General features: G+C 43.3%; 1 protein-coding gene across 1 annotated transcript; it reads right to left on the bottom strand.

The window, feature by feature from the left end:
- Positions 1 to 822: 822 nt before the first annotated feature.
- On the bottom strand, positions 823 to 9076 carry LOX (lysyl oxidase). Its single transcript, XM_052644181.1, has 6 exons — positions 8443 to 9076; positions 7983 to 8091; positions 6776 to 6913; positions 5101 to 5257; positions 1305 to 1400; positions 823 to 942 (listed from the first exon to the last, which is right to left on the bottom strand). Exons 1-6 carry the CDS (start codon positions 9074 to 9076, stop codon positions 823 to 825), a joined length of 1254 nt encoding a protein of 417 aa, XP_052500141.1.
- Positions 9077 to 9761: the final 685 nt, after the last annotated feature.

Genomic DNA, 9761 nt, shown 5'->3' with positions numbered 1-9761 from the left:
TCTTCCATTACTCTCATCAAAGCACCATATCTATCATAACTGCTTGGATTCCTTCTAAAATGTCATCCAAAGAAGGGCTTTAGGACTAGAAAAATTATGAAGGCATCTCCTCACAGCCCTTCTTTTGCAAGGTGTTTCCTTATTACTTGTGTTTATAGAACTCAAATGTGTGGAATCTTGATTTCTACAGAGCAGCTGGTCTGACCTCTTCAGTTGTGTACTCTAAGGCAGTGACTTTCAAAATGTATTTTGAAGAATTCTAGGAATTTTTTCAGGGCTCCTTCATGGACTATGAGGAAGAGGCCAGAAACCCAATTCTTTGGACCCCCACAAGGTCACCCACACTGTATATTTTACAGATTCAGCTGCCACACAGGCTTTGTGGGTAAATACGTGTGTTCTGTGTCTTGTCTTAAAAGCTAAGCTTCAGGGTGATTAAAAACCTGAGCATATCTCCTCCTCCATTCTCTTGTTGTTTTTGTTTAGTCCCTAAGTTGTATACATCTCTTTTGTAATCCCGTGGCCTATATAGCTCACCAGGCTCCTTTGTCCATTGGATCTCCCAGTCAAGAATACTGGAATGGGTTGCCATTTCCTTCTCCAGGGGATCTTCCAGGGATCAAATCTGTGACTCTGTTTTCTAGCATTATCAAAAAAGGATCAGCTCCAATTATATAATAGTGCAGACTCTCTATCATTTTCTACCTTTGACCTATTTTACAAGAACGCTGCAGTAGTAGTGAAAACAGATGTATGTGTAGAATGCCTATCAATGAATTAAAACTTATCATCAAGAGAATTACTTAGCTAGGCAAATGGGACTCACGGTGAAATTGTGCAGCCCGAGGCATATGCGTGATGTCCTGTGTAGCGAATTTCACAGCGGACGACATTATTGGAATAGTCTGACTCAGGCACCAAATAGCTGGGATTCACACTGACCTAGGCAAAACAAACATCATCCGTGTTTCAGATTTCATCAGCAGTGTTTACTGGTTAATTTTTTTCCTCTTTCCAGGATGGAGGCTAAAATAGAGGCAGCATAATTCAACTAAATCAGGCAAGGAAGAGGCTGTAAGTTAGGCATGTGCTTCAAGTCTGGAGTTTTTGAAGGAGGCTGGATCTTTTTCCATAAAGTTCTTTCAAATAAGAATTTTTAAAATATATCTAGGTTAGTTTAGAAGTAGTTCTAGAAGATGTATAATTGCTTGCAGGACCATGAATATTTAACATTTGACTCCAGAGAATAAGCCCATTGAGTTGCAATTTAAATACATTATGGGTATATATTCAAAGTTCTCTACCTTGAGAATATAGTTTCCAGGTTTGACATCAGTGATATCAATCCATTGGCAGTCTATGTCTGCATTATAGGTATCATAGCAGCCAGGACTCAAGCCCTGAAACAAATAAAATTCAAAAATTAAAAGGATGGTATATGGTTAGAGTGTGCTAAAGAATATGCTTATTATTTGCAAATTAAATTTTAATTTAGTACTTACAAGAGTTTGACATAAAACTATACTTATATTGCATCTCCTTTGAGAAGTATATATTACTCAGCCTTATAGCACCTCCAGCTAAAAAAAATACAGGACTAATATAAGTAGTAGTACATCTCGCTTAAAATTGTAATAAATCACTAGTGATAAATACAATCTTAAGTGACAAAATAGGCCTCCACCAAAATCCTTGAATATTACCAGTTCAGGAATAAAGGCCACATAATAATCAATTTAGCTCAAATGTCGTCCTATCAGTGGAACTCTCTCCAATTTCTGTTCTTGGAAATTACCTTGCTATACTCTGAAAGCCCATGATACTCAATTTATGTATACATTTTATGCTATTTATCCTTCTATTCTCTATATTAAAATCATCCTATATAAGAATGAATCTACTAGAGATTGTAAGCTCCCTAAGGATTGGGGTCTTATTGCATTTTTGAATAGTTAACACTTACGAAGTATGTATTATATGCCAGGAGCAATTTTAAGCATGTTTTATATATATATAAAAATTTAATTCTCACAACTACACAAGGGAGAAGGTAGTATTAACACATTTTATGAATGAAGAAACTAAGGCTGTATAAGGTCAAATAGCTCATCCAAGAATAAATAGCTGGTAAGGGTGGCTGAGCTGGTTTTGAGTTTAGGCATTTGGGGTCCAAGGTCCCTGTTTGTAACCACCATGCTGTAATCTTTCTCACATCATCACTGAATATTTTGTTGTTGTGTTAAAGGGATGAATGCCACGTCAACTCTACTTGCTCAGATACTCACTTCAGTAGTAAATGAGTGCCTTCTAGTGGCTGAGAAGAGAAAAACACCACTAAGATACGGTTCTTGCCCTCCAGCAAGTTAGTCTGGAGAAATTTGCTCAAATTGGAATCCATAGGTATATTCTTGATTCCACAGATTCTTTATCAGAAGTTTTCACTGTTGTATTTTCATTCTAATACTAGTCAAAGTAAATTTAAAAGAATAGGCTGCAGTCATTTAAACTCAATATTGCTTGGTGCTTAAGATCACCTTGGCCACCAGAGAGAGGGCAGAATCGTCTGGAGCATGCTGGACCAGTGCTGGTTTGCCTGGGCCTCGATTTGGGAAGAACGGAGGGGCTCTGTGTTCTCATACAGTACACAACAGTACAGACAGGCCAGACTCAGAAAGGACCTGTGCCACTGCATTGAGAACTGTTTTCCCACGCGGGTCCGTGCCAACCTGTAAACATTCATTAACCTTATGCTGCGTAGTCAATATATTGTGAAGAATTTTCAGTTTCTGATTTCCAGCACATAATTCTTATTCTGGCACAGAGTATATACTCAGTGTTAGCTATTATCGTTGCTACTTCTCCTACTAGTACCACCTTCATGGCACTGTAAGGGATTCACCAAATTAGATACCTATTTAAAACTGGTTTAAATAATGCTTATCTTACCTTCAAGTGAACAAGAGCACTTTAAAGAATGCTGACATTGGCACTCTACCTTACTCAGATGGCAGAATTTAAGTATAAGTTTTGATTATTTGAACTGGCAAACAAAAAAAGGGGGGTTTTCAGGGCAGTAAGCAAACAGGCATTTCCTGTATTCAAACTTTAAAAACTTTAAAAATGTAGAACCACAGCCAAGACTATATAAATTAACTATTTGGTTTTAGCCAAACGTAACTATTGCAAAGAGATCCAACCAGTCCATTCTAAAGGAGATCAGTCCTGGGTGTTCTTTGGAAGGAATGATGCTAAAACTGAAACTCCAGTACTTTGGCTACTTCATGCGAAGAGTTGACTCATTGGAAAAGACTCTGATGCTGGGAAGGATTGGGGGCAGGAGGAGAAGGGGACGACAGAGGATGAGATGGCTGGATGGCATCACCAACTCGATGGATATGAGTTTGAGTGAACTCCGGGAATTGGTGATGGACGGGGAGGCCTGGCGTGCTGCAATTCATGGGGTCTCAAAGAGTCGGACATGGCTGAGCGACTGAACTGAACTGAACTGAACTATTACATAAATGAATGAGATTAATGTAATTTCTAGCTTCATATAGATTTAATATGCAAATTCTTTGCAACCCCATGGATTATACAGTCCATGGAATTCTCCAGGCCAGAATACTGAAATGGGTAGCCTTTCCCTTCTGCAGGGGATCTTCTCAACTCACAGATCGAACCTAGATCTCTCACATTGCATGTGGATTCTTTACCCAGCTGAGGGAAGGGAAGTCCAAGAATTTATATGAGAGTATAAATATAAAGAAGTTATATCTAGTTTTATATTTGGATACATTTTAAAGGGCCATAATATAACTAAGTCAACACTGGGGCTTTGTGAAGAAAATTTTTCCCTTTAAAGGAAGCCCATGTTCAAGAGACAACCAGTGTAGTGAAAAACACAAATACATTAGTCATTTGCAGTGTAAGATCTAGTGAATAGTGGTTAAATAGGATATAAAATGGAGGATAATTAATAAGAAAGCTACCACATAAAATGAAGTAGGGTCACCAGCCAAGGAGTTGGGGGAGTCACATGCTGCCTATAGTCTTAGATTCAAATATTTGAGCATTGAGCTGTTCAGAGTGCCTCTTCTAAGTGAAGAGAGTAATCTCAAGGTACCCTGCACTGGCAGGTGCTGTGGGACTTAGGGATCACTGGGTGAAAAGGGAATCTTTACACAAACATACGTGTAATGTGAGGTTACATCTTCTTTTTCTTAGAGTAAGCGCTGCCCCAGGGTGAGAGGAACTGAACCTTTCGCCTTCCAATTGCTATGATGTTTTAAGCCCAGAGAAAGAAGGAATGATAATATTTAGGTCACCAGAAAGCTTCCTGCCACAGCCCTGGAATTTGCTTCCCAAGATGCCAGCTGCTGATCCTCTGTGCCCTGAGTTACGTATATTCACTACTCCCTGCCAAGATTTCCGCTGGAGTAAAATTATAATGTCCTTTTACAAATTAGGGTTTCTTATGGAAATACTGGCACGGCTTTTAACTGACACACATTTTCCCATTATAAGACATACAAACTGCTTAGGACAGCACTATTTTTAAAAATCCATCCAAAGGACATCTGACATCAATTATACCGTAGGTTTAAATATATATGCATAGAGAAAGAAACTGTCCTTCTGCTCTTCTCTGCATGATTAAAAGAGACATTTTTTAAAGTGCTTTTTAAGAAACTTATTTCTGTCCTTTTGCTAACCCCAACCACCATTCTATTTTTAGCTCAGATGGAGAGAGTTTTGCAGGTGACAAAACATCTCTCTTCTATAGTTACTTACCAGTTGAGTTAAAGAAAACAGGATGAGTGCAAAAATGGGAAACTCTTCCGATCTTTTCAGATAATAGACTATTGCTCTTCATTGTGGAACATAGCAAGTATACACCGTGACCTTCTGTGTTGATGGAATACTTTTTAAAAGTAATCTGGATCATCAAGCCGTCACTTTCCTTTTCCCAATAATTTACCGTTTGGACTAGATGACCCCCTGAGTAAAACAGTTTTTCACAAAGATGGCAGGAGGAAAGCAAACAGGTGGCTGCTTTCTCTCTGAAGCGTGTGGGCTCCTGATTCCAGGTCGCCGTCCTACCTGTGTGTGGGCAGTGCACGCAAACCGCCTGTGGTAGCCGTAGTCACACGACGTGTCCTCAAGACAGAAGCTCGCCTTGTGGCCCTCAGCCACTCTCCTCTGGGTGCTGGCATCAAGCAGGTCATAGTGGCTGAATTCATCCATGCTGTGGTAATGTCTGATGTCCCACATGACACAGAAACAGCAGTCAGTAACATACAGAGACAGCAGTGAGGATTCTAGATGACCCCCCCCACACACTGCTTCCCACATTTGTTTTTGCATCAAAATTGGGATCAAGTTGAGCTTCTTAAAGCTCAATCCATGCTAGATTTTTTTTTTTTCCAGGACAAAAATCTATCAAAATGGTAAGGCTTTAGCTTTGGTATGTGGGAAAAAAGACTTATTTTGAGTATTCTGCTTTTTTATTTCACCCTGTTTTATCTTAGAAGATTAAATAGAGATAGTAAATTATCTTTGTTTAAGTGAAACTTGTCATATGTTCTCTAGTATATCTCCTTTGGCTGCTACTACTGATGTTTCATTCCAAAAGAGAAGAGCAGTTTTCTCTTGGGAGGTTTCTGTGAAATTTTTAAAAATTGTATTCTCACACATTTAATCCATACTAAAATGCAAAGGAGAAATAAAAGCATGTTTTATCCACCATTCTTATTTAACTAGTATAAACTTTTACTCATAAACCTACTTCAGCAGCAAAGTAGTTGCTCACTTTTTTTTTCATTTCATTTAAGTGAAGGTGCTGAACTGTTCATTTTCTCACATAAGAAGAGAACAAAAAGTAATGGCTCAAACTGTAGAAATTTTAAGACCATAAAACAGGATTTCCTAGCAATGAACACCTAAGCAAGTTACCAAGTCATACTGTAGAATTGGTGGTGGTGGTGTAGTTGCTAAGACATGTCCAACTCTTTGCGACCCCATGGACTGCAACCCACCAGGCTCCTCTGTCCATGGGATTTCCCAAGCAAGAATACTGGAGTGGGTTGCCATTTCTTTCTCCAGGGAATCTTAACAACCCAGGGATTGAGCCCAGGTCTCCTGCATTGCAGGTAGATTCTTTACCACTGACCACCAGGAAAGCCCTACCTGTAGTACACTGGGACAAAATTCTAGTGAAGCTAACTGATGTAATCTTATCGACAGTTTTAATAAGCTGGGCTTAAAAGAGTTTCCAGTTTAAAAGATAACAATATATAGTAACTGATGTATTATCCTAAAGATGGATTTCCTTGATTATGTCAAATTATATAGAGAAATTCTAAGTATAAATAACAGCAATTTTCTTCCTTTGTGTAAGAATTTATCATATCAAGAATCACCTGTAATTTAGAAAATGAACGTACAGTTGCCAGGAGAAGAAGGGATAGTTAGGGAGTTTGGGATGGTCATGTACACACTGCTATATTTAAAATGGATGACCAGCAAGGACCTATTGTATAGCACATGGAACTCTGCTCAATAGTATGTGGCAGCCTGGATAGGAGGGGTTTTGGGGGGAGAATAGATACATGTATATGTATGGCTGAGTCCCTTCACTATTTACCTAAAACTGTCACAACATTGTTAATCAGCTATACCCTACTACAACAAAAAGTTAACTCTTAAAAAACATAAAAAGAATCACCTGTAAAGTGAAAAAGCAACTCAAAAGTACCCAAGAGTCCCATCCACTTACTGGTGACAACTGTGCCATTCCCAGGAATATCTTGGTCGACTTGGTAGGAAATCAGATGTCCCTTGGTTTTTCACTCTCTGGGGAAATCTTAGCAGCACCCTGTGATCATAATCTCTGACATCTGCCCTGTATGCTGTGCTGTGATTTTATAAAGAGAAACATTATGATTTTCACAGAATACGAACTAAACTAATATAACTACAAGCAAAACCTTCCAAGATTTCACTGCCCTCTTCTCCCAACGAGGTTATCAGTTCCAAAAGACTAGAGCATTTTGCATACATTTTTTCCTCACCCAGTTAAAGAAGATGTAAATTGGGGAAATAACCCTGAAAGAGTATACCCAGATAAGATAAATAATTTAGTAACTTTAAAACAATGGCATAACTGTAAGACTACCATAAGGAATGCAATGGTGTGTGATGCAAGACTCTAGTAGAATGTAAATGATGAGCTTGGGTTTCTTCTCTTCTTTTAGCCTGACAGTTATAAAGGAAGTGAAAGAAATTGACACAATAAATAAACATTTCTGTCTTGTAAAATATTTTGTGTGAATATATATTCAAATTCTATCAAAAACCTTATTTTACATTTAAAGAAATTGTGTGTCTTATCAAAACATCTTTTACTCCCTCTGCTGGTTTCCCAGCAGCAAACTCAGGGAATTTCATTCCCCAAACTGCTAAGATTTTATTTTAGTACTAATGCAAAAGCAAAGCTCTTGCTCCTGATCTTATTCTGGCTAAAGTAATGCCAAAACAACTAAGTTAATTGTGACTTCAAACAAAAGAAGAAAACAACCACATCCAACGGAGGGGTGACACACTGGCCAAGTGGCCCCCGATGTTTTGAGGGGGTTTTAACAAGCTCTTCCATTACAGTATTTTTTCCACGGTATAGTAGTTTAATAGAACGTCATTGGAAACAGTTGGCTCCAAAGTTTAAGGATCTTGGAAAAAGAATAGGAGACCTCCACTCTCCAGGCTAAGGGTTTGCTTAATCTCCCTGATTTATGCCACGGTTTGAAAGTCAGAACCGACAGAAATCTTCCATATTTTAATTTTCCACCCAGGTCAGCATGCCCGAGAGATCACGTTCCACTTCCTAACCCTTGTCTGCACAGAACAAGAGTGGTCAGGATCAAGCACCTGAGGAGCCCCCTGGAACCAAGACGGGGGAGCTAGGCCGAGGAGATCCCAGTTGGTACCTGGCCAAGCAGTTTTCCTCCGCAGCGCATCTCAGGTTGTACATGGCCATCTTTTGCACGTATGTGGAAGCCTGGATGTAGTAGGGATCGGGCACCAGGTCCGGAAGACCTAAACGTCAGCAGGGGATGGGCAAAGCAGTGAGACAATTTAGCGGCCCCCACCCTGGCTCCGGGTCCCTCCAAGTGCCTTACTCCTCACCCTTAAGTCAACTGGGCTGCGGTGTTGGGCTGCGGGTAGTAGAAGAATGGGGACGCCCGGGGCTGCAAAGTAAAGTGGAAACGAAGCAGGAGGGGCCAGGCGCGCGCGGTTTGCACCAAATTCCAGGGCTGCCTCGGCTGGCGCAGGGGGAGGGATGGGATCTGCACGGACCAAGGCCTGCCGCGCCCAGGCAGCCACGTCGGGGAGACGCGGAGCTGGGGTGACGGTGCGCGGGAGTTAGCGGAGGCTGCGGGTGCTTACCATACTGGAAGTAGCCGGTGCCATATCCGGGCCGGTACCTGCTCCCAGGCCTGGGCCTTTCGTACGTGTCGTAATAGTTGTAATAGGGGTTGTCGTCGGTGTACTTATAGGGGTTGTACGGGTCGTCGCCCACCATGCCGTCCACGTCCACGCGGTTAGGCGGTCGCAGGTTACTGAGCGTCGGGACCTCTCCCGGTGCCGTCTGGTTATCAGCGCGCGATGTCCCAGCCTCGTGGGCCCCAGACGTCGAGTAGCCAGCTTGGAACCAGTGGCGGGCGACGGGCCTGGGGCGGCCGGCTGCGGCTGCAGAGGGGCCGGCCGTCCGCACTCGCGCCGCCGCGGTGCGGTTGTTGCGGAGCAGCAGGATTGGTGTGCGCATCTGCGGGGCGGTGGCGTTGGCGGCTCCCGGGGCGGTGGCGCCGGGGTCCCGTCGCCGTTGCGGCTGGTACTGCGAGCCCAGGCTCAGCAGGCTGAACACCTGCCCGTTGTTCTCCCATTGGATCTTCTGGCGCCAGGCGCCGGGAGCCGCCGCCTGTTCGCGAGGGGGCTGCCGGTGGCTGGCGGCCGGCGGGGCGCAGCGCACGAGCGCGCAGAGCTGCAGCGACCCGAGGAGTGCGGTCCAGGCGAAGCGCATTGCTCCCTTTCCTGGACTGTCCCCACTCCGGGAAGACGTAGCTCGGAGGGGGGGAAAAAAAAACGGGGCTCAAGTCACGTGAGGGAGGGAGAACTCTTCAACCGAGGAGGCGGGCTGGGCGCCCGGGTATCTCAGTCCCTACCAAGCAATGCCTAGGGTGGGTTGCAGACCCTCTGCCGTAAAAGCGGCTGGTGAGACGTGGCACTCTCCTCTCTTCTTTTTCTCAGTCCTTCTGGAAGGCGACGGGGAGCGGCGTGGCGGCCCCGGCGAACGGGCAGTGTCTGGAGTGAAGGAAGGAGGAGAGATTTTTAAACTTTCTGGCACATTTGCAAAGTTACACAAGCCGTTCTGGCCCGGCCGCCCCTCTGCTATTTGTTCACGTAATGCGATTGGAAACGTGCAAGGCGGACAGCTCCTCGCCGCTGCCCCTCCCTCTCCTCCCCTCCCCTCCCCGGCTTGTCCTCCTCCCCGCAGACACGTTGCACAGGGAGCGTTAAGGGGAAAGAACAAAACGGAACACACATCCTGAGACACACTCGGCTTAATCTGGGGCGAACATGCAGGAATTTCAAAAGACTCAGACAGGCAAAGGCAGCCAGGCCGTGGGGCGACGCCAAAATATGCATGAAGAAAAATGCTATTAGGTCACCAGCCCTTGGAGAGGCGGGAAGTTGGGAGGTGGAGA

Source organism: Budorcas taxicolor, chromosome 7, assembly GCF_023091745.1.
Source record: "Budorcas taxicolor isolate Tak-1 chromosome 7, Takin1.1, whole genome shotgun sequence".
Classification (NCBI taxonomy): Eukaryota; Metazoa; Chordata; class Mammalia; order Artiodactyla; family Bovidae; genus Budorcas; species Budorcas taxicolor.
Note: the sequence above shows the minus strand (reverse complement) of the source record. Positions and strands in the feature narration are given on the sequence as shown.